Genomic DNA, 24,931 nt, shown 5'->3' with positions numbered 1-24,931 from the left:
ACTGGAGTTTATAAACAGTCTTAGATTACATGAATTGTGTTTGACTGGAAAACTGAGAGCTAATCACCAGATACTTTTTACACAATTTCAGATCTGCTCACTATTTGACCAATATTTCACTAAAGTAGTATTTTTTCAGTCCTGATTTGAACTGATGATTTAAAACTTTCCAGTAATTTCTTCAGTCAATTCAGTAATCACTGGACAATGTTGTCCCCCAGCCCATATCTCTGCTCCCTCACTATGACGGGGGCTCAACAGAGTCATGACTCTTTGCTGTCGTGGCTCCACAGCGGTGGAACGAGCTCCCCTTTGACATCAAGACAGCAGACACACATCCTGCTGACTGACTGAAACTCATAACGTCATTCTGCACCGCGGCCCAAAAATAAAACCAACTCTGTATCTGTTTTTGTTTCTAAATGTTGAACTTGAAGCAGTTCAGCAGATTTTATTTACTGTTGAATGTTCTTGATATGAGTCACTCTGGATAAAAATGTCAGCTAAATAAATGTAATGTAAAATTCTCACATCTCAGCAGTTCACTTGGTTCATACATTGTTATAAATGTCAAACAGACTGAAACTACAAACATTTGACTCAAGTTGTAGAAAACTCAAATTATCCTTAAAGAAAACTTCAGTTCCTGTAAATACACAGGCGCTCTGAGCATGCTCCACAGTTTCCGCCCCGGGCTTTGACCCTGAAGTCCAGTAGCATTAAATGTGTAAGAGAAGAAGAAGCCGGTAACAACATGGAGAAATCTACATCCAGAGCCGTGACTTTTTGGACGGACCAAATGTACAGAGCTGTAAAGTTGTCCACCATGGTAGCAGTTAGCTGCTAGCTAACCGTAGCTAACTTGTTTGTCCATTGTTTGGTCTGTGACGTAATAGGTCAACAGGAAAAAGGTCCAATACTAACAAGCTGAAAGGGGGCATATCTCCACCTATCGTAGAGGAGTCGCACATACTTGGCTCAATAAATGGATTCCCCTCCCGTGCTTGTATACTGGGACAAGGACAGTAGGCCAGTTAGATGTCCTCGTCCAGCTGGAACTGTAGCTCCACTTCACTGTGCACGAGTATCTGTTTCTCTGACTGCTCTGGTGCCTCCCAGCCTACACGCCTGCCGTCAATCAGCTCATCTCCTCTCTGTCTCTGTCTCCCTGCTCTTCCAACATACCTGCCTGCTATCAGCTCATCACCGCTCCAGTATATCAGCCCCGGCTCTTCTCCCTCTCCATGTCAGATTGTTGACTCAGCTACAGTGCTAGTCTAAATCTCAGGCCTCTCCCGAGTTCATTCAGTGACCTTACTGGTGTTTTTTCCTTGCCTGACGTTAACTGTTTCCCCCCGAGTCCCAGAATCATCTGCCTGTTTGCCAGCCTGCCTGCCAGCTAACCCCTGGAGCCTCCTCAGCCTGCCCACGCCACTCACCCTCGTCCGTACGTCCTGACATGTCTGTCTTCACCATCGCCCCTCTGCCCTCTGCCTCAGCCAGCCATCATCTTCTCTCCACTCCACCTCCTTTCTCTGGGGTCTCACAATAAATCTTCTACCGACCTCTGAGTCAGCGTCCTGCGTCCAGCGGACTACATCACAACAGGCCGGGGGTGTTTGTTGCATATCAATCCCAGTTCTTTCCTCTTATTTCCTGTCATCTCTGAACTGTCTGCTGTCTAATAAAGGAATTAAAATGTAAATAAGACTTAGGGTATGTTATTGTTGGAGGCGTTGAACAACAAATCTTTTTAAATACCTGTCCTGTACAGCATCTATCTCAATGATCACTGGCCTTTATCCTGAAGAAGGCAACACGTACCGAAACACTGATCCTTAGAATTAGAAATAAACTACACTTACTGCCCTGTGGTATGTTAATGTTGTAATGTTGTTAGACATTTGTGTCAAGTTTGGTCAGAATTAGTGTATGGATTCTTCAGTTATGGACAAGAACATGCTAATTGAGGTCACAGTGACCTTTGACCACCAAAATCTTACTAGTTCATTGTTGAGTCCAAGAGGACATTTGTGCCAAATTTGAGGAAATTCCCTGAAGGTGTTCTTGAGAAATCATGCTCACAAGATAAGCTGGACCAGGTCACAGTGACCTTTGACAACCAAACTCTAATCAGTTCATCACAGACTCAAAGTGGATGTTTGTGTCAAATTTGGTTAAATTCCCTCAAGGCCTTCTTGAGATATTGTGTTCACAAGACTGAGATGTAAGCAAGGTCACAGTAAACCTGACCTTTGACCCTCAAAATCTATCCGTTCATTGATGCGTCCAAGCAGACTTTTGTGTTTCATTTGAAAAAAAAAAAAGTCCCTCAAGGTCTTCTTGAGATATCATACTTCCGAGAATTAAATGAACACAATGACCTTGACCTTTGAGCACCAAAATCTAGTCAGTTCATCATTAAGTCCAAGCCAATGTTTGTGCCAAATCTGAGAAAAGTACCTCAGGTAGTTCTTGAGAAATTGCTTTCAGATGGACAAGGTCACAGTGATCCTGACCTTTGACCACCAAACTCTTCACTGCTGAGTTTAAGTGGACGTTTTTGCCAAATTTGAGGAATTTCCCTCAAGGCCCTATTAATCTGTGTTAATCTATCTCAAATCTATGAGTTCATCGATGAGTTTGTGTTAAATTTAACAAAACATTCCCTCAAGGCCTTCTTAAGATATTGCATTAACAAGAATGAGATGTAAGCAAGGTCTCATTGACCCGTACCTTTGAGCACCAAAATCTAGTCAGTTTATCGTCGAGTCCAAGTCGATGTTTGTGCCAAATTTGAAGAAAATCTGTCTGGCTTTCTTGACATATTGTGTTCATGAGAATGAGACCGACAGACAACCCCAAAACATAATGCCTGTGGCCACGGCTGTTGTGGAGTTGTTGTTTTTTTTAGTTTCAGTCAAAAAAAAAACAGGACCCAAAGGTGTCGGCTATAGACTGAACTCACTACCCTAAATACTAAACATTTATTATTTTTGTTTAAATTAAACAGAGCAATTTAAGAAGGTGACAAAAACTAAATATATTTACATCATATCAGCCTGTTGTCTGCCCAAATATCCCAAACAACACATCTCATGTCCACTCTGGTGTTCATACTTCAGTTTTATATTTGTTAATCATCTTGTGTTTAAATCAGTTTTTAAATCTGCTGTGTGTATCACACACTTTCATTTCTGTTTCTGAACCGTCCTACAGTTTGCCTCCACAAACTAAAACACATCTTTGTTCTACACAATTGTTCTGCTCTTTGTTTTTGTGATCACACAGTTTCCTCTCAGCTCATTCTGACGTCCTCTGATTTAAAAAGAACCTCTGGATTCAGTCTGCTGACACGCTGCTCTTTGCTTTGTACGCCAGTGAAGATATTTCAAAATCTACAAGTTCACTGAATTTGAAGTACATGTTAATTTATGGATCATTTATTTGTCTGTTATGATTCTGATCACTCTCAGATTTGTGATGTTTTCCCCCCAAACCTCCACACAGTCAGTCATGTGTGGAGGTATGAAAGAATGATAAAATATATGGAATTCATCTAAGTTGAGAATGTCTTTTGTTTTGTTTAACATTGTGTGTGATCTGTGACAATGCCCAAAAATCTGTTCTCATACACTCTTTCTATTTTAATATCATTTGTCATAATTTGTGCTCCAGTTCCACGTGGAGGCATAAAAACTATGTTGAAGTCATGAGCCTCCTGATTCCTTTCTTCAACACAAACATTTGTCAAATATTCTTTTGATATGCCGCCCAGCTCGACCCCACGACTCCTTCTGCCTCTTCAGGAAGAAGAAGACATAGTAAATATCAGAGTAATAATATAACCAATGACACACTGAGCTGTACAGTTAATCAGATGTTTGCTCGTCACATGTTTGACAGTAACTCTTTCTAATCAGGCTGAACTTTTCCTCGCTGAGTTTTCTCATCAGTCGCTGTGAAAGAAAAAGGAAATGAGGGTTCAGAGGGTGAAGACAGACACCCACTTGTTCCAGCCAAAGCTCTCAGGCCCCTGGCCCCACGCTCTGCCTCAGATGTCTCTCCACTTTAATTACCCATGTGTTCCCCTCCAGCCTCAGTGGCGCATAAATATTTAAGGATGCTGATATTGAGGGATATTAAGGAAGTGAATTGGGGAACAAAATATGGAACATGGAAAAGTCGTGGAGATCGTTAAGGTGGGTACTTTTACATTTCTGGATGGTCAGGAAGTTTTCCAGGTGAGTTTAGAGAAGAGATGGAAATTAAAATGCTTCAATGACAGAAGTCTAATAAAAAAATTAAAACTGCTAAAAATTCAGTTATTAAAAAAATGATCTCACAGTTACTGATAAAAACTTTTAAACAGGGCGGCAACTATTGATTCACCATGATTTTCTCACCTAGTCGATGATTAATTTGGTCTAAAAAATCATAATTTCCTGAGGCCAGACAAACTGTTTATGTCTGAACACGAGTTAAAACCCCCGAAGTACAAAGCAGTGAGTCCTCACACTCACAGTAAAGAGCTAAACCTGAGGTACATGTGGCATCTTTGCTCGAAATATTATCTTATTTGCAGGTCGTTTTTTTGGTTCATGACAAAAGGATTCATCTACTGCTCGTTTGAGCTTTTAAGGAGAGAATAAGAAAGATGAACAAAGAGTTATGAAGGTTAAAATGATGAAATATTCCATATCTTAAAAAATGTTTTTCAGGCAGCTCTGCAGCTCAGACATGTTTGTGGGACTGAGAGCAAAGATGGCTGCAGTTTGCAAAACACCACAGTTACTGTGACTGACAGGTCTGAAACACAAAACTGTAAAAATAAAACACATTTCTGTGCTTTTTTTTTGGAGATTTTATAGTGAAAAATTAATCAATAATCCCTGTTTGAGGATCTGATGTGTTAATGTGTGAGTTAAAGAGCAAAACAAACTGAAACACTGAAGAGGCCGAGACGAGTGTGAAGAAACACTTCACATACAGGAGCAGAAAGAAAGCAGCGCAGTGAAAAGAGAGACCTTGCTTTGAATGGTCCTCTCTCATCATGATGTGTCATGAACATCTGTTCTACAAACTGCCCGTCTGTTCACTTCCTGTTTACTTAACAGAAGAGTAAGATGGGAGGAGACGCCCTCCTTAAGAACAAAGTCAATTTACTGTCAATTTAAAAAATATTTGGACATGAGTTCAGTGTGTGCAGGATAATGGTGTATAAACCAACACACTGTTGGGAGGAATAAACTGATGGAGTAGCCCAGTTTGTTGTGCTAGCACAAAAATGAAACTCTTGTAAAGAGACATCAGGTCCCATTACTGGGGCAAACAGCCCCGAGTGATCGTCCTCCATCTTACCCTGATGTTAGCTTCACCTCCCACCTCATGGTCACAGCATGTGTTCAGGCTGCAGTTAGCTAGCTTGTGTCATACTGTTCACAGAACGTACTGTCTGTTTTTAATTATTCTGATAGCGAGGTTAGCTAGTCAGTTAGCCTAGCGTGCTACTACAATAAAGAAAAGCTTTTCAGTCACTAAAACAGGGATTTTTAATAAATGTCTTCTAGGGTGCAGATTTGTCAAAACTCGTGTTACTGTTCATCTGTGTGGACGTGTAAAACACAGCATTTAAAAATGATGATGTGATGTCACTTTGCACACGTTCATTATTGCTTTCTATAACGAGCACCAGACACATTAATCAGTATTCAATAACAGCAGACTATTGATTTGTTTTGTTGGCACTGTTTGGTCTAATCAGTGTTTTACACTTAAACTTAGTGTTGCTGCACTACTTCATGGATGAATGGAGGCGCCTGCTGCGCTGAATGTTTTCGCTCCACCTAAGCATCCACCAACAACAGCAGTTTTGATTCAGGACAGGTCCGACCATCAGATGGAGGGACAGTTCCCACAGTGGGGTCGTTATCAGTGAGGATTGGAGGGAAAACTTCAGCTCGTTCAGGGCAACACTCGTATCTTTGAGTAAACTCTTCGGTCCCTTGAATGAACAGGAATTAACGTGACGAGATCTGCAGGAAGTCTCTGTGTGATGAGGTGAATACAGACTACATAGAACAAATAACATCGTCGAGTGTTTGGGGTCGTTGTACGTTCTAGGGTTTACAGAGATATTTTGTAAAACAAAGGTTGTGTGGACAGAATTATTTTCTAAAACAGACGGGAAAAATATCACTTTTAAAAAACTTCTGAACACCTGAAGACAGGCCTGAAAAGGGCATTGTAGGTATTGTAGGTATGTTAGTTGTGTACTTAAATTTGAGGTTTTTGTACTTTACTGGAGAGTTCTCACTTCCTGTCACTTTATTCTTTCTACTCCGCGACATCCATCCATCATCTGTAACCACACAGGGTCGCTGGGGGAGAAGGGCTGGATCCGAATCCTGGCTGACACCGGGCGAGAGACAGTGCACACCTTGGACAGGTCGCCAGACAATAACAGCAACCGTTCACACTCACATTCATGCCTACGGGTAACTTAAAGTCAAAAATGAATCTGCATGTCTTTGGACTGTGGGAGGAAGCCAGAAAAAAACCCATGCTGACACGGGGAGAACATTCATGCTGTGAGATGACAGCACTAACCACTGCATCACAGTGCTGACCTCCTCTGCTGCCTGTCAGACAGGCATAGACCTGTTTTTATTCCACTGATTGTGTTGGACAGATATAGTTACAGATTACAGTCTCCTGATACATGAAATCACACAAAAAGCAGAGTGTGTGGCTCCTTGTCAAATTCCACCATAGACACATTTTATCTCTGAACTCCTCCCATGGTTTTATTTATGGTTCTGACTGCATGTAATGGAGTATTCCTACATCGTTTATTGCTACTTTAACTTGAGTAAATGATCTGAGTACTCCCTCCACAAAATCTATGATTGACTGTGTTTTTGTTTCTGTAAGGGAAACCTGATCTGAGTTCAAGATTTCAGATTAATGAATGAATGATGTGTGACAGTGTGACGCAGGACCACTGAACAGAACCTTCTCTGCAGAAACAGGAGCCTTCGATGTGCGAGCAGGAGATCTCATTGTGGCAGGAGCAGGAGGAGGTGCAGTTGATCCCGTAGAGGCCTGAAGGACAGCTGATGGAGCAGTCGTCACCCTGGACACAGTGGACACACACAGAGACACTGAGGACAGTGGAGAGGCTCACACACCACAGTACGACTGTGGACAACACACACATCACATTTTTTATTGTACCTCAGTTTACCTGCTTTCATGGATCAACTTTGACTTATTATGTAAACCACCTCTTGACATGACTTTCTGTTCCCCACTCCGACCAAAGGATTAATATCTTAAGATTAAGATTAAGATCATTTTTTTTTATTTTAAAGTGATAAGAAATTTACTTTTGCAGTCATTTCTAGACCTTTTCTTACTATTAATTAAGTAACTGGACAAATGAGGGGGTGAAGAAAATATAACACACTTTACACAATTATTACACCCTATATAGTGGACTCAAAGTATCCCACAATGCAACATGAAAAGAAGTGTACAAGCCACATATCCCATCATGCACTGCACCAAAGAAACAAACTTGTATTGTAAATTCATAAATTGGGAGCGCTGTCTGAATGTAGCGTTGGGTTATCCAGAGCAGCGCACTCTCAGAGTGGCAGAGCGCACTCTGGACACTCTGTCTGTGGAGACGGAGCAGCAGAGCGCCGAGCGGAGTGAATGTGTGATTAACTTAACCGTTGGTTCATTCATGTAGAAATATAACGCTGCGTTTCTTCCACCAACAGGGCTCTCATTTTAGTGTAGAGCGTCAGACTGAATTTACCAACGCACCATGTCAGGTCACTCACTCTCCGGGACCGCCAGTGTTACTTGAATAAGTAAACACTGACCAACGGGACCAGACTGGCCGACCCGTATGCTCTCACTCAGTGGATGGATGATGTCACAGGAAGCCAATCTTACAAAGGAGGACCACACTTGTTTGTTTTGCTATGGAAGCTAACGTTAGCTAATGTGCTAAAAAGTTAGCGTTCCAGAGAAATCCAATATTCCTCTTAATCCCTCCCCAGTTTCTGATGAGGTGGACATGATAACCCTTAATACACATAACCTTATTCATCCCTACAACAGGAAATACTTTTTCCCTAACCTGATATGAAGTGTGCGCTGCACATGTGAGCATTTTTGATGATGGCCTCCGTCCAGTCCTTTGGTCTTATCACATTTAACCATAGTTGTCTTTGTTTTTGTTGACGGGCAGTGGCGGCTGGTTTTGAGCCATGACTCCTTCTATTCTGGCTCCCAATAACACAACAAGACAAACACATTTTAACACTCCTATGGAGCCTACAGCCCTGTGGGGGAGAGGCAGCTGCACCTCCAGCTGATAAACTGAGGTCATTGTGACGTATGAAACCTAAAAATGTGACATATTTGTGGTTTGCAGAAACTGCAGCAACATTTTCTCCTGATGACGGTGCTGACAATCCCGCAGCACACCGGCTCATATTTTATAGATATGAAAATGACTCTACACCTGTCAGTCTGCTAAATAAATAAATGTAAAGTGTTGAAGATGTTTTCTTTATTTAAATGTGTTTTCTTTGGCTGCAGTGTGTCGAGGTTTCTCCGACACTAAAGCTCCAGCCTTCCTTCACTGTCTGTTCTTCTTGTATTCTTCATGAGCTGGCCTGTGACTGTGCGCACAGCGTTTGGAGTTTTAGGAATGTCTTTGACTGACAGCTAGTTTTCACCATCACCCCTCCTGCAGCTCAGCTCCAGGGAAACAGCTCCTGCTCGAGTTCATCTTTAAATTCATTATAAGCCCATGACTGCATTAAATTTGACGGCAGAGATGCCGCAAACAAGCCCATGTATAATGGAGGAGAGGGACGATCATCACTGATGGCGTCCCCGCAGAGAAACATGATGTCTGCGCTTGTCCAATCAACAGAGGACATGGTCGGACCTGCTAAAAAGACAGCTCAGCGTTAGCGGGACGTCTAACCTTACTCTGCGCTGTTAGCGTGCTGTGAAACAAGCCGCACACATGCTGAACCTCCTGCACGCCGTCCCATTGATCAGGACCTTCAACATATAAACTGTGCTAATTAAAGCTGCCTGCTTCCAACCTGCCGCCTGTAAATTGCTATGAATCTAATATTCACAAAGCCAGCCAAATGTGCAGAGACAGGAGAGGAGAGCAGCCTTATTAAAAAGTTGGTGAATTAAGGACTTAAAAAAAAACTTTGTTAATAAATAACGTGTGTGGGTCCAAAAAGGAAAATCATCAGACTTTCCCGAGAGAGGCCGAGTTTAAACAACTGACCTCTGGAATAATAAATACATGGGGATCAATTCTGATATTAATCATCCAGTTTTCAATTCAGAGAGGTTGTGGAGGTCGTGTGGCGATTTATCAGCCCGTTGTTGTTATTCCTCTTTCCTCAATGACATCAGAGCCAATAATAAAGTGGGTGCCTTTTCTTCTTAAAACCTGGAGTCAAAGTGGATGCATGGATTTATCGTACGAACATGGGTGTCAGCTGATGTTCGCCTTGTTGACCGCCATCGACCTGACATCAAATCAGATGACATTTCTCAGATGGCATTGGTCCATCTGCTGCGTCAGATCAGTTTTTCACAGGTTAAAAAGCGGAGCTCCACATTAACGGCATCGTGTCCCTGTCCTCCCAGGGAACATTAGAAAACATGTTTGGTACAAACAGAGATCTTCTCTGGGACGCAGTACACTCACCATCGACACCTCAGGGGACTCACTCTTAAGGGCCCATTCTCCGTCCAACACATTGCTGGATAGCCTGCTCACTCTATGGCCCCCCCACCTCACAGGCCCCAGGGCAACCACACTGTCTGCACTGTCTATATTTACGCCCCTGTATACAGTCAGTGGTTAAATGCAGCAGCAGAGGAGCGAGTTAACATCGACCGTTAGCTGTTAGCAGCTGCAAACTAACAGCTAACAGAGGTTGTAGTGAGTTACAGTACAGTGTTCAACCTCTATTCAGTAAAATGAGTAAAGGAGCATCAGTGAAGAATTTCATCCCTATTAACTGAATCACTTTGATCACATTAATGACCTGATCCTCCGTGGACTGGAGGACCATGTTATCAGGTCAGCGGGCTGTCAGGGTCATAACCCTCTCACAAACTACACACATCAAGCTTCCAGGTGTGAGTGTGTTACTTAAAGCATACCAAGTGTGCAGCGCCCATCAGGTTGACATCAAGCCCCAATAACAGGGCTGATCCCAGATAAATAAATAAATAAATACAGAGTCCCAAAGATCTATAGCTGTGTTTCCATGCTGTTCATGTGCGCAGGTTTCAGCTGAGCGTGACGTATTTTCAGTCTCTGCCAGCTGACCACAAACGCCTGCGAGCGTGTTGGAGTTTATCCGAGGTCACTGGGACACGCTTGGTTAATGAGGACATCCTGTCAAATACGTGGCTCAGCTGAGTTCAGATGTTTCGATGGTTTGGTTCCTTGGTTTAACTTTATTAACACAAATTAGTCATGATCAAGAAAGTAGAATTGGGGTCGACCTGATAGCAGTCAGAATGAGCCTTAAAGGACTGAAAACAGAGGAGTTATTGTTGGTTGAACAAACATTTTATAACTACAGTTGAAACTTGAAAACATGTTAATGGAAGTTTGTGTAAAAAGAAAATAACTCAATCAAAGGAGAGATTCTGCGTCCAGTTGCAGATTTTTTTTCAGTATTGTAAATGAGCAAATAAACACGGTATGATAACTGTCAACTTTATATCACAGTGTACCTTAAAACTGGTGTACTGCTGCAGCTCTACCACTATCACTATCACTGCCACTATCACATTAAGGCATAAAATGCCCTCAAAATAATCTAAAAACAGACGAGCAACAAAAACAAGTAGGACTGACTACACTTAATTACAGCTGCAATCAGACGAGAGTGAAGAACAAAAGCACGCTCAGGGACTGACGGAGTAACATGGTTAATAAATCACTTTAATCAAGTCATCTGGAGGCACGTCGGAGAGTTGAGATTTTTATTATTTCAAATGGTTTTTGTCTTGTGAAGTTTTTGAGGAAGAACAGAGTTCACATCACTGATAAAAGATATGATGTTAAAAATGTATGTTGACAGTATCAAACAGTTTCCTCTCAGCAGGTTTAACTGCAGTTTTTGGATGTAAATAGTTTTCAGGGTGAATCCAACATGTCATAAACTTTACATACATGTATCTTCGTCACATCAGCTGATTAACGAGCTGGATGTTTGTTTAGTGTATACTTTTACTTTCACCTGGAAAACCAGAGTTCACATCCCGTCACAGATCTGCAATTCATGTTTTAATTTTTTATTTTATTTTAACCACGCTTTCCCTGAAACTACACTGTTTTGGTTGTCTAACCTCAGTGTGTACATGTGTAGATCTGGTTGTAAATTAGAAATATTGCGGGCTTCTCCTAAAAGGAACGATTTATTGTTCAGTGGTTTGAAGCCCTCTGATGGCCGACAGCTTCCTAAACAGCAGCTCTGTTTGCTTCATCAGCCTGTTTTCATTCCCAGATCGTCAAACACCAACTCTGTGTCACGTCCCTCAGCGTGTAAAGTCGACGCCAAAGGCACGCCTCAGCATCTTTATGAGACGCACTGGGCTTTCAGCAAACTCCAAGGTAAACCCATTCGCGGCAACACTTGACACTGAGAGCAACTGACGTGGTAAAAACACTGTGAAAGTCTGCGCTTGGTGGGAGGGAGGAAAAGTACACGGGTCAAACAAACTTCGGACTTTCACCCAGGAGACCACAGTTTGTGTCCCATATGAAACCAAAAAGTCAGTGTTGTATTAACATAATCATTCACACACACATTCACACACTGGTGGCCGAGGCTAACGTACAAGGTGCCACCTGCTACTCAGTAACCATTCACACACCAGTGGAGCAGCCATTGGAGCAATTTGGGGTTCAGTATCTTGCCGAGGATACTGGGACATGCGGGTCTACTGATTATTGGACGACCACAGCTGCAGGTAGAAAATAACGGCGCCCCGATGGCAACATAGAACATTTATCTGCAAGAACAATAAAAACAAATAAAATTATTTGAAGAAACTAACTTCCTTGTCAGACTCAGTAAACAGATTATTCAATAATGTTTTTTCTCTAATAAACAGTCGTGCACTGGTTTATTTCTTCATTAAATTATTGTAATACGTGGAATCAGTCTGATAATCTAATAAAGTTTTCTTCTGTTTCTTCACAGTGTGTTTCCTGCCACATGAAACATCCACAAAGTCATTTCTTTTTAAAGGTTATTTTTTTAGGACTTTTGCCTTTATTATAGGACAGCTGGAGAGTGACAGGAAATGGAGGAGAGAGAATGAGGATGACGTGCAGTAAAGGGCCACAGGTTGGGATCAATCATGAGCTGCTGCTCAGGCCTACAAGGGGTGCACACTCCACTCAGTGAGTGAGAGGGCGCCCCGTTTTTTATTTTAAATCCTGCATTATTGCATTCTGGCTTGCAGCCTGCTTCTTTCCTGTCTTTCCTGGCACATCGCTGCATTTCTCGCTGCATTAGTGGAACAGTGTGAATTCACTGGTGTGACTGTGCATCCTGTCATTTGTGTGCATGATTCATCAGGAGCCGCTCTGCAGCGTTAGCAGAGGTCAAAATCTCCACAGGGAAACTTTAAACAATGATTGAATCCAGAAGCAAATACATGCGTTTCTATTTTATGTCTCAGATTCTCATTTTGTTTTGTTTTTTACTTTCATGATTTTCTTTGATACATATTTAATGAGCTCTGTTAGAAGGAGCCTGAGATCCAAGATTCTCACTGCCAACGACGGCTCGTCTGTAACTGTTGTTTTTATGACATTAAAAGAGCCGAGCCACTGGAACAACATCCAGAGTGAAGGTTTTATGGACGTGTTCTGGTATAGACACGGTAAATAACTGTTGTTTGGAGGGAAACTTTCTGTAACTCTTTCCTCTTCCCTGAAACCAGCTCAACATTTCCTCGTCGACACATCAGATGAGTTGTTGTGTAGATTTCACATCTTGGCTCAGAGTTGCACATGTTTACAGATATCGATCGAAACTGTCCAAAGTGGTGACAATACCACATAGAAATTCTGTCTGAAGCTGGTTTCTCGTCCACAGTCAGTGACACACAGAGAACTGAACTGCACTGAGTTACCAGCGCAGCATAAATTCCCTTTAAATCAATAACACTCCGCTGAGAGCAACATCTATCTGAATTTAGCTGCTATAAACCAAACGGACATTCATCTGCAGCGCTCATCCCGCTTTCATCTGCTGAAAATCCCTGATGTTCTCAGTCCAATTATCAAAGTCCCTGTCATCTCTCTGCTCCTAGGTGTCTCATCTCCGCTCTCCGCTCAGTCACTGAGAGATCAGTCAACACACCAGGAGGGCCACTGCTTCACACACCAGTCCCAAACACACACATAGACAGACCTACATGTTACTCTAATATTAACACTTGCCTGGCCTACATCTGTCTGAGATTATCATTTAAACCCGCCCCCAGTAAATCTAACATTTACCTTTAGTCCTTATTCTACTTTTAAGTCTCAATCCATTTTATTAACCTAAACAACAGTAAACTCATCCTCACTGTGAGTGAGTGTGTGAGCATGTTATGTGTTTACACTGAAAATGTGGCCACAATTCAAATGTCCGCATGCAAACTAAAAAACAGTAGTTTAGTTAAGTGTTAATAGACACTACTGTCCCACACTGCAACACACAATAGAAATAATCAGCTACATAAAGAATTAACAAGTCCTCCGACCCAAACGACCACACGGGTTGTTTGTTCCTCCCCTCTAATACGACCCACAGGACTGTTCTGAAGTGTCTTAAATTAGCGCCCCCTCCTGATGGAAGGAAATAAGTCTCGCTCACCAGACCTTTCTCAAGAAAAGAAAGGTCTGGTTGGGCCGACTCTCACTTTGAGATTGGAGAAAAAAACGCCCCGGCTGCTTGTACTTCTTTCAACCNTCAGCAGGTGGCTCGTTCCGCCCAATGAGAGGCTGATCTATGCAGCGAACTTCCGCCCACTCAGACTAGAAGGAAATCAACAGGTCCTCATATCTTACAGAATAGCTCATGCATGGCTGTTAACGTTCACACAGTGTTGCCAACTCTCCAATGAAAGTAGCTCACACTAGCTCCAAGCGTTGCCAGATGACATCACAGCCATCCCCACACTCAGAGACTGGGTACCAAGCCCCAACAAGCCCTTACGACACAGATTCCTGTACAACAAGGGCAAATGACCTGAGACTGAATATCATGGACAAGCTGGAAACCCGGCACCCCTGAAGCCATTACCAAGGTGACAAAGTACCTTCTGATAATCTGCTAGACGATGTGAATGCAGTACTACTTACTATCCCTACTAGAGCATAACTGAGACCAATCACCACAGCAACAGTGATCCTAGAGATGCTTGGCTACACAATGAGCACCATGAGTCACAGAGGGCGTTACCCCCCCATGGAGAAGGAGGCTGGAGGCCAAGATCAAGACATGGAGAGAGGTTAGTCAACTCTCAGACCTACAGGAAGGTGTGGGGAGGAGTATCAGGTATGAAGAGCTGGACAGCACCGGACCCTGACATGATCCACACCTACTGGCTAAAGACACTAACTGCACTCCATGAAGGCCTGGGAGCACAGATGAACCAGCTGCTGATGGATGGGACCCATCCAGAGTGGATGACCCAAGGACGGACATTCCTGATCATGAAGGATTCCCAGAAGGGTGCAGACCCATCCAACTACCAGCCAGTAACCTGCCTCTGTACAACATGGAAGCTCCTGTCAAGCATCATAGCGGCTAAGATGAACAGACACGTGGCCCAATACTTGAGCAAGGCCCAGAAAGGAATTGGTAGTATTACCAGGGGAGCCAAGCACCAGCTACTGGTCGACAGAGCAGTTACCAAACACTGCAACACCAGGTGGACCAACCTGTGCACCACCTGGATCGACTACAAGAAAGCCTACGACTCAATGCCACACACATGGATACTGGAATGCTTGGAGATGTCCAACATCAACAAGACACCAAGAGCCTTCATCAAGAACACAATGGGGCTGAGCTCAAAGACAACTGCACAACTTATCATCAAGTGTGGCATAAACCAAGGTGAGGAACTGTCCCCGCTCCTGTTCTGCATAGGCCTGAAGCCCCTCTGTCAGATGATCTCCAGGAGTGGATACCCGTTCTGAAGTGGAGCAACCATCAGGCACCTCCTCTACATGGATGACATCAAGCTGTACGTCAGGAGTGAGCGAGACATCGACTCAGTGATCCACCTCACCAGGATTAACAGCACTGCTGTGCTCATGTATTGGGCCACAACTGGGCTAGAAGTTGTTTCTTTGTCAGTCTAGATGTTGGGTTGTGAAGCATCCATATGTTCCACATCCTCTGCATGTAGTCCCTCTCTCTGGGGTTACTTGTATAGCAGCATTCTAACATTTCCATATTCTCTGCTCTTGTCCATCTACGTCTTGGTCCAGTAGCCCAGTTCTCATCAGGTTGCCATGGTTCCCCAACATCTGACGCGGACCTCGTTGACGCGGGTGACGTCCAAGCTGTATGACTATTGTCTTTGCAGTTTCACTCATCCTGAGGTAGGGGCATAAACCCGCTGCTTCTTCCCACTTTAACCTGAATAACAAACCAGGGCTCGGTGCTCCGGTTGGATCCAAACAGAGAGCCGGGGCTAGCTGGGAAGCTAGCGGAGGCTAACTGGCTGTGATTCCCTCCGGTCATGCTGTGGCTAACGCTCTGCTAGCTGCTCCCAGCTAGCTCTGGTTTGTTATTCAGGTTAAAGTGTGAAGAAGCAGCGGGTCTGTGGGGCAGTTGAGTGAAGTGGAGCCTGAGGAGGAAGCACCGGTTAGCCCCGGTTTCACTACAGGCAGATTCACTCGCTACAGGGGCGAGGAAATAAAACCTGAACAGCCAATCAGAGTGATCTCTCTCACCGACAAGCTCCGCCCCGATTCAACATGCTCAATTGGCTGAAAAGCCGCAGACACCGACACCGAAGTGCCGACAGCGCGGGACACACCGCAAAAACTAGGGTGAGAGATGCTCACTGACGGCCTGACTTTGGTCGACGGCCAACCGTCGGCTTGGTGTGTCAGGGCCTTAAGGTGCAGATACTGCACTTTGCCTTTGGATGACTTCAAACACTAAAACACTATTGCAAAGGCAAAGTGCAGTATCTACAATCTAAATGTGTTCATCTGCCGTCCTTGTTGCGTGTCTACATTTTGACTATGTTTAATAGTTTTACAGTTTCATTGATGTTTGCATGTTGTGAATGTTGAAGGTGCTCAGTGGTTAACCTCAAGATTAAGAATCTTCTTTTATCACAACCCTTTCATCACAGAGTGTGTTGCTCATTAAGATTTTTTTTCATGCTGACGTAAGGCAGAACCAACGGTCAGCAGTCGTGTCTGCCTCACGTCAGATACATGAGATTCACTGATCTGTGATGAGGGTTATATCTGTAGTTGGCAACCCCTGCATTTCCACAGTGGTCAATAAAGCTAATGTGATATTTTATCTCAGTGTCTGACAAATGTCATGACAAACATTTACCTCTGAGACGTGGAGGAGGAGGAGGAGGAGGAGGAGAAGGATTAACATAACATGGAAACACTCCACCAAAGTGGCCTCGCACTGAACACAAACACACAGGCTGAACATTGTTATGGAGGTCTACATGAAATGAATCCACTCTCATCCACACTCTGATTCCTGCTTGCACACACACCACTGCCCTGACATCTCCACACTCTCCTCCTCCCTCAGGCTGACCTATATCATAGGGTGTGCACCTGCAGTAGCCTTTCTCCATTACAAGCTGTGTACTGTAACTGTGTGACTGAACCTGCAGAGTCAACAGCTCCTGATAAATTAACCTCAGCATGTTAGAGAGCATGTTCTGCACCTGCTGCCACAGAGCCTGCACACATTACCCTCACATGTAGGGAGCTCGACTGAATCAGGTAACACCAACACATCAGGTATTACACTTCTGTAGATGAATGAATGTATGGAAGCCCTGAGAGGCCAAAAGCGGTTTTCTCTCCTGTGTTTATGACCTAACAACAGGTGAGCAAAGGTTTGGATTTGTTTCTAAATTCATTAATTTTATTCATCTGTGGAACAGGTGGGAAAAAAAGTTTTGCTGGTATCATTTTCCTAAGTTACTTTGTTTTATTTGTTTGTTTTTTAAAAAAGTTTAGCCAGGTGATTTTTTTTTGTTGTTTAAGGATCATCTTTCAAACCATGTGTTGTATGGGGAGCTGAGTGCATCGCCACCTCTGATTCTATATGACTTTTAATTTCTCCATACACTCTAAACTAGAATTCTTCAAGGATCTACCCGGACCCTTGGACCCAAAACCCGACCCAGGACGTATACGGGATCAGGTCCATGTCTGGGTTTAGTCCCATTTGATCACCAAGGGTCTCAGGTCTGTTTATCATTATGTGTAATAGACTGAATCACGGCGTTTATTTACAAAAACGTCTGGGGAGAAAAACCCTTCCGTCACAAACATTACAATGGAATGTTGCTGAGCAGACGCACTGTCGGCAGTTAATACGGAAGACGTCCCAAGCAGTCCTTTAGGAGAAAGGGTGAAGTGGTGAATGGGTCACAAAACCACAGACTTTGCCCCAGGACTTTCCCACGGAGGTGTGTGTTCGGAGCTGTGTGAACTTTGAGTCATTTCATCATGTTTCTTTTCCTAAACGTAACCACAGCACCTTTACTCTCCTAAACATAACCTCTAGGGGTGGAAACCATCAGAGGAATGGTGAATCTTATATAATCACTATACTTACGTCATGATACAATATTACTGCTATTTTAAATATGTTGCGATATGCTGAGTATTGTGATAAAATATATTGTGATTTATTTCCTTTTTTCAGCTGCAAATTTTGTCTCAAAAGCAAAACATCTGCTTTATCTAATAAGATAAGCTGCAAAATGTTTCTAGTGGACTGAAGAAGCAATTTATCATATTACTCTAGTAGGCTACCAAAAGTTTAATTTGTAATATTAATAATTTATACCATAAAAAATCAATACTTGGCACTGTGTGATGATACGATATTGTCACACAAAAATATTTTGATATTATGCTGTATCAAATTTTTCCCTTCACCCTTACCAACGTCCATAATGTTACGTTAAGGATGTGAGGTCATTCATGGGATGCATATTCGATATCATATAAATCGCTTTGTGTGGACTTTTTGTAGGATATCACATAAACCGTTCTAAAATATGTTTCTGGAAACATTTGAGGAGAAAAACAGTCGATGCAGAAACAGGATCTGGATTCATATTTGATATTAGATTAACGCTGCCTAGTTTGACAGTTTGACCACAGTTCACCAGCAGCGATCGACGTGATTGACAGCTGCGTCAGAGACTCCTCGGCTCTGATTGGTTGTTTCCATTCAAATGCAGTAAGGCCATTAGAAATGCTACAAGGCAGCAGAGAAGGCAGAGGAGTAGGGACGCATGATATTGGACTTTTTGCTGATATCCAATAAGCTGATGTATGACAACTTATTTGGCCGATAACTGATACTGATACCAATATATCCACCTAATTTCAGTGATCATCAAGTCTCCTCTGTAGTCAAATTAACATCATATACATGCATACTTTTATCATGACGGCCTACCAGCAGATGGAGACATGAAATACAGTCTCTTCAGTGTATGTGATATTCATTGTGCTAAATAAGAAAAAGGCTGTTGGCTGATTCTGATTTTTATTTTAAAGCTGATCTCTGATGACGTACTAATATTTTCATGCATCTCTACGGAGGAGAATGATTTTTTTCACAGATTATTTGTCTCTTTTAGTGCTGTGTGAAGATAGTGACAGTTTCAGCAAATATGAAAAGTTATCTTTTATAAAAGTTTCCAACTGTAGCTTTAAGGGATGAACTGCAGATTTACACCAGATTTTTATTTGTTTGAATATTGTTTTATTGTACTTGGGGAACAAAAGAATGAAGCAGTTTCCTCTGTGATGCCATTAGAGCTCCTGAGCCTGTTAGTGCTGTATACTCGATGTATACCTGCAGCTGCTGCAGTGTAGATTTAAAGGTTTGGACAGCTGCAGAGGAATTGGATGTTATCTCTTTGTCTGATTCATTAGGCCTCCTGCTCAGCTCTAAGACACTGTGCTGCTCTGTAAAGCAAAGACAGGCAGGTAGTGAAACTGTCATCTCAGCCCTGAACACTGTCTGCAGCACAAGTTTCTCTGTGACCATTCAAATCCAAACTATTTGATTTAATTGCTCTGTTTACTTGATGAGGGAGAGAGGTGAAAGTATTCAAAAGCAATCTCATGAAACACCTGCAGCTGCTGATGTTAATTTGAAGCGGCGATGTGATTAGAATGATTTAACAAATTGGAAAGCTTTTCTCAACACTAGATATGAATCACCGCGGCTGTGTTTGTGTTTCAACACTTACGATGTACCCCGGAGCACAGACACAAGCTCCGGTGACGCCGTCACAGTCGGCTCCGTTGGCACAGGCGCACAGCTCTCTGCAGCCCTCGCCGTAGTAACCTGCCGGACAGGTCTCGTTACAGTAAAGCCCCGCCCATCCTGCTGTACAGGTGCACTCTCCTGACAGAGGGTGGCAGCTGAGAGGGACAGAGAGTAGAAATCAGTCTATGTAGTAATATTTAATATGCATGCTTAACAAACCAAATGCCCTCTGCTGAGAGGAAACTCTACAAAATGTCACTTATTTTAGATTTAGAGAAAAAACATTAATATGACCGGTCACTGTCTGGGCTCCTTCACACTCGACGTGGACGCGTCTACAGACATGGACGGAGCCTTCTGTCTGTTCTCTGCATTCATTTCTTCCATATTTGTGCCATTTTCTAAAAGCTTAAGGCTCATTTATTTATGATTAAAGATACGCCTGTTGCAAACATTGTAACTGTCACTGCCTCACTCATATATTCATGCGTCCTTTATTATGGCACAGATACAGCCAATAGATGGCACTAGAGGGCGGAGTCAGAAGATTCACACAACAACAACAGATGAGGTGACGGTCGAGAAGGTTGTAATATTGTACCTTTAAATGGAGGCAGGCCTTGCTGCCCAAAATGTATTTTCCCCCATGGACCACTATTGTATAACTGTCAAAACAACACCTTTATCTGCAAACAAGGTCATTATGACCAGGCTCTGACTGGCCATCGGGCAGTTCTGGCATAGCCACCATCAGCAATGTTAAAAACAAAAGATTGTTGGGAATAAAAGAACCTGCTGACTGCGGCCCACCTGACGTTTAAACAGTCCATCTGATTAGGGGTTACACTGCCCCAAAATTTGCAGCAGTTGTCACCTCCCCCTGCCCCGTCAAGTGTGTCGGTCCATCAGAGGTCAAGCAGGAAATAGATATAATCAGGACAGAGGGAGTGAAGTTAGTGGAACATGAGTACAAACTAGCTGGATGAAGGAGCTAAAGAATAAAAAGGTGGAGCAGGAAAGGTCAGAGACAAAAGAAAATCGTACTCGAGGCTGAAGCTGCAAAGTGTTTCTAACGTTAGCAGCAGTGACAAAATGACAACAGCCTGTCGACGGCACCAAATGAAGAGGAGGAAACAGTGACGTGGACTGATCGCAGAAGCAGGCTGATACCAGGGGAGTGACGTTACAGCCTGAGGCAAGAAGTGGAGGACGCCACCCGACAACTTCTCAACAGGTAATGCTGCTGGTGCTAGGCTAGCTCATGTAGCGACAGTTAACGGAGCTAATGGGGGGTGCGTGGGTCAGCAGTTGGGCCGGTTGTTGTTCCCTGTCCGACCCTGATTATGACTCTTTCTTTTCAACTTTTGATCCATGGAGGTTTTATATTTGTTAAACTTTCCTGACAAGTGATATGCAATATAAAAATCTGTGATGTCATCTCAATGTTAAATCTAGCCGATTTAATTTTGAAATTGATTAAATGTAATTTTCGCCATTGCAGATGGCGTGCGGTATGATATTCAATCATGTATGGAGAGTCAACAGTAATTAAAATATGTTTATCTCCATTTTTTGGACATGGTCTCTACATAGCCGTATAATTGATGACGTCTACACTTTGGTTATGGTTAGACGTCTACCAAATTTTCACTGACAGCCCAAATTCAGTCGTGATTTAGCCTAGACATCAGGTCTTCATGTAGACGTTTTTTAAACCAAAAAATGCTTGCTGCTCACTACCTGACTGCATTTAGATCTATTGTCTTAAGAAACGACACATGAAGAGAAACTTTAACTCTTGTATGTCTATTAAAATATAATGAAATTGCACACGACATGGTTTTGATTCAAATGCAGCAGTTTGATGAGGTACAGATGTCAGATTTAAAGTTTTATGGGTTCAGCAGAGAAAGCAGTGTAAACAAAGTGCTTGACACTGAAGTGCAAAGACATCAATACTCACACTCGACCAACCTCCAACACAACACAGCCTTCGTCTATTCACGCTGTGCTGTAACGTATAAAAGCAGAGAAGGTTTCTTGCCAGCTTGACCAGCGCTCTGGTACCTGAGTGTGTTTGCAGCCTTGCAGGGGCAGTATTTGTCACAGATGAGTCCGTACAGGCCGCTGGGACAGAAGCGGTCCTGGCAGCTGGGACCCTTGAAGCCCTCGTTGCATAGGCAGGCCCCGTTGATGTGGTAGCACTTGGCTCCGTTCTGACAGTCACACTTGTGGGCACACTGCGGCCCGTACGTGCCAACTGGGCATTCATCCTGGCATCTAGAGTCGTGTAAGAACAATGAAGGAGGAGCAGTGAGAAGAGGTGGACAGCAGGGAGGAAAAACTCTCATCTTTAAATCTGAGTGTTGCTGAAAGAGTGAGGTTGCCTCTTGTAAACAGGCAGCAACATAAAATGAATGGATTATTGATGGTAAACCTCCCTTCATCAAGTTTCTGTGAATGTCGACCTGCAACCTGCAAGAATCAGACTCTCAAACAATTTCTGGACTTCTACACAATGTTTTCTTTCATTTCACTCAAAGTTAGCGTATTAAGTTGGGATGCAACTGGGGCTTCGTTTCTAAAGGTTAAGAAAATTAAAGATTCACCTGATATGACATCAAATAAATCTATTTTGTAAATTGGAGGTGGTTCCTGGTCAAACATCAGTAAACAGTGATTAAAGTGCAGGTTTGGAGACGTCACTGTGAACAAAAAGGGCAAACAGCCTGTTTGTGAAGGACTTCTCGGGTCCACTAGGTTTCTCATAGAGACCTGACCAGGGCATTCTAATTTTATCAACCCATTAAATGGCCGTTATCAGTTGTTATCACGACCATTAAAAAGCCTCAGATGGGGCAAACTGCATCTCCCAGCAGGCCAGAGGGTGCATATCCAATGTTGTAAAACTATCACAGCTTAGTTAGGTTTCACTTTTATTAGGCTTAGGTGCCAAAACTAGTGGGTTAGGCTGAGGAAAAAATGATGGCTTGGGTTTAAATGAGTACGTCTGTTGTCTAATTTTAGTTACAAGGAGTGAGTTCTTAATTCTGACTGGCTGCAGGGTGTCTGTTAAAACCTTATAATGGACACCTACAGAGACGTTTCGGTGACACTGTCACTTTACCGTTCTATATTAATCCGCTGGTTACATAAACTTGTATCTGAGTAACCATGGCAACAGGGACGCAGTCAAATCCTCTGTTTAAAATTATTTCCAACACTGAGTGTAACGTTAGTGCATTAATTCTTGACCTATGGTGAAAAACATGTTTTGTGAGGTCACACTGACTTATGACCTTCAACCACAAAATTCGAATCACTTTCATTCTTCAGTCCAAGTGGACGTTTGTGTCAAATTTAAAGAAATTCCCTTTAGATGTTCTTAAGAAATCACATGTTCATGAAATGAGACAGACACAAAGTCACAGTGCCCTTTGATCTATGGCCACCAAATTCCAATCACTTCATCTTGAGTCCAAGTGGATGTTCGTGCCAAATTTGAGGAAATTCCCTTTAGGTGTTCTTGAAATATAGCACTGACAAGAACGAGACAGATGCAAGGTCACAATGACCTTTAACCACCAAATTTTTATCAGTACAACCTCGAGTCCAAGTTTGTGCCAAATTTGAAAAAAAAAAAAAAAAAAAAAAAAAATCCCATTAGGCCTTCTTGAGATGTTGCAATCATGAAAGGAGAAAAACACAAGATCACAGTGACCTCTGACCTATGACAACCAAATTATAATCAGTTTATCTTTGAGTCCAGGTGGATGTTTGTGCCAAATTTGAGAAAATTCCCTCAAGGTGTTTTTGAGATATCGTGCTCAGAATGGGACAGACGGACGGACAACCTGAAAACCTATTGCTTCTGGTCATGGCCATCACCAGCATGGAGGTATAAAAATGATCCAAACTAGGAAACTTGGGTCAAAACTAAAAAAAAAAAAAAAAGAAAGTCTGTTTTGGTTGTTTAAGACATTTAAAAATGTTTTAATATTTCCCACGACCTACATGATCCTTTAAACACACATTTACAATCCGTACAATGATCATTAACACTCCTTCTGTCTCCGAACAATAAAACCTGAGTAATATTATCCCGCACTCACAGAGGACACGTTATTCTCCTCACAGATGACACATGTACTCCGCCATCACGCCGCCTTACACCATTATGAGGTCAACAGGCTACAACATTACGCACAGACTCTGAGTGGTCTTTATAATGAGCACCGCTGAACACACACAACTGAACTGAATGGAAAATTGTTTAGGTTAAAGTTAGGCCGACGTCTCGGCATCATTCTCACCACGTCCGCAAGTTGAAACCATTAAGAAATAGACAAATCACTCAATTAAAATGGCTCAGTGTGGATTTCTGTTTGGTGTCACGTTTAAATCATGCCGACTTCCTCAGGACTCTTATCTCGGCTAATTCCATTAGAACGTGGACGGGGTGGAGGAGAACTCAATCTAGGAATTATTCCATGTAGGCTAATTCACCTGTCTCCGGCCTAAATGAATGGAGGTAATTTGGCTCAATTGAGAGTAAAGATGGAGAAGGAGGGAGAGAGGGAGAGAGGGATGGACAGAGTGGAGGGAGGAGAGAGACAGAGCTGACCGGAGGAAAGGTGGAGCTGCAGAAAGCCTTTTTCTGCTGATAGACGGTGTTGCAGCTGATGAAGGAAATGAGGAAGAAAACAATTTTAAATGGCTTTTAGTTTAAGTCTCCCACTCTGGGTGATGGGGGGCCGATAACAGAGTGCATAATAGCAGTCAATGAGCATTAGTGTGTGTCAGAGAGCAGGAGGAGGAACGTTAGCACATAACACTCATCATAAAGGCTTTATATTCTGTATTACAGATATATCTACAGCTCATATGTCACTATAGCTCACTCAGCTCGTCACTACACTTTCTATCGTTGTCCAGCTGTGTTTTTAACTTTTTAAAAAATGACAAAACTCATATTAACCATAAGACTAGTCCATACCCACTGAGTGCACAGTTGTCCACGTACAGTTTCACATGGTGTGTATTTGGGATACAGGTCATAGGAAACTGCAGATTAAATAGTCAACTGAACCCATTAAGAAGAGCAATGTATTCAGACAGAGTGTTTGTGAAGTTGATAGCACAATTGCTTTAGTGAAAGTACAGTAGTACCACTGCCAATAGTGGGATAGTTAGTGGGCTAAAACTGTACATTAGTAGTTGAGGTAGCACGTTGAAAGGCAGATAGTTAAAGTGTTTATATGTAGTATATTATATGTTGTATTGACTTAAAAGTGGAGCGCACTGGTAGTTCACATGGGAAAGGTGCGGCTAGCCCT

At 42.7% G+C, this 24,931-nt stretch overlaps 1 protein-coding gene and 1 long non-coding RNA gene across 5 annotated transcripts in view; one reads left to right on the top strand and one right to left on the bottom strand.

Moving 5' to 3' along the window:
- Window positions 1–24,931, bottom strand: part of LOC126383691 (multiple epidermal growth factor-like domains protein 11) — a 214,304-nt gene that overhangs the window by 40,360 nt on the left and 149,013 nt on the right. For all 3 annotated transcript variants that reach the window (XM_050035486.1, XM_050034701.1, XM_050036278.1), the window contains exons 10-12: window positions 21,663–21,875; window positions 19,576–19,750; window positions 7,015–7,135 (exon numbers count right to left, since the gene is read on the bottom strand). In XM_050035486.1, the coding sequence (XP_049891443.1) occupies window positions 7,015–7,135; window positions 19,576–19,750; window positions 21,663–21,875 (509 nt within the window). The remainder of the gene's footprint in view (window positions 1–7,014; window positions 7,136–19,575; window positions 19,751–21,662; window positions 21,876–24,931) is intronic.
- Window positions 20,440–24,931, top strand: part of LOC126389385 (uncharacterized) — a 15,301-nt gene continuing 10,809 nt past the window's right edge. For both annotated transcript variants that reach the window (XR_007569858.1, XR_007569856.1), the window contains exon 1: window positions 20,440–20,829. This is a non-coding gene — a long non-coding RNA (uncharacterized LOC126389385). The remainder of the gene's footprint in view (window positions 20,830–24,931) is intronic.

The sequence above is a fragment of the Epinephelus moara genome, chromosome 1, assembly GCF_006386435.1.
Source record: "Epinephelus moara isolate mb chromosome 1, YSFRI_EMoa_1.0, whole genome shotgun sequence".
Taxonomy (NCBI): Eukaryota; Metazoa; Chordata; class Actinopteri; order Perciformes; family Serranidae; genus Epinephelus; species Epinephelus moara.
This window is presented reverse-complemented; position numbering and strand designations above follow the sequence as displayed.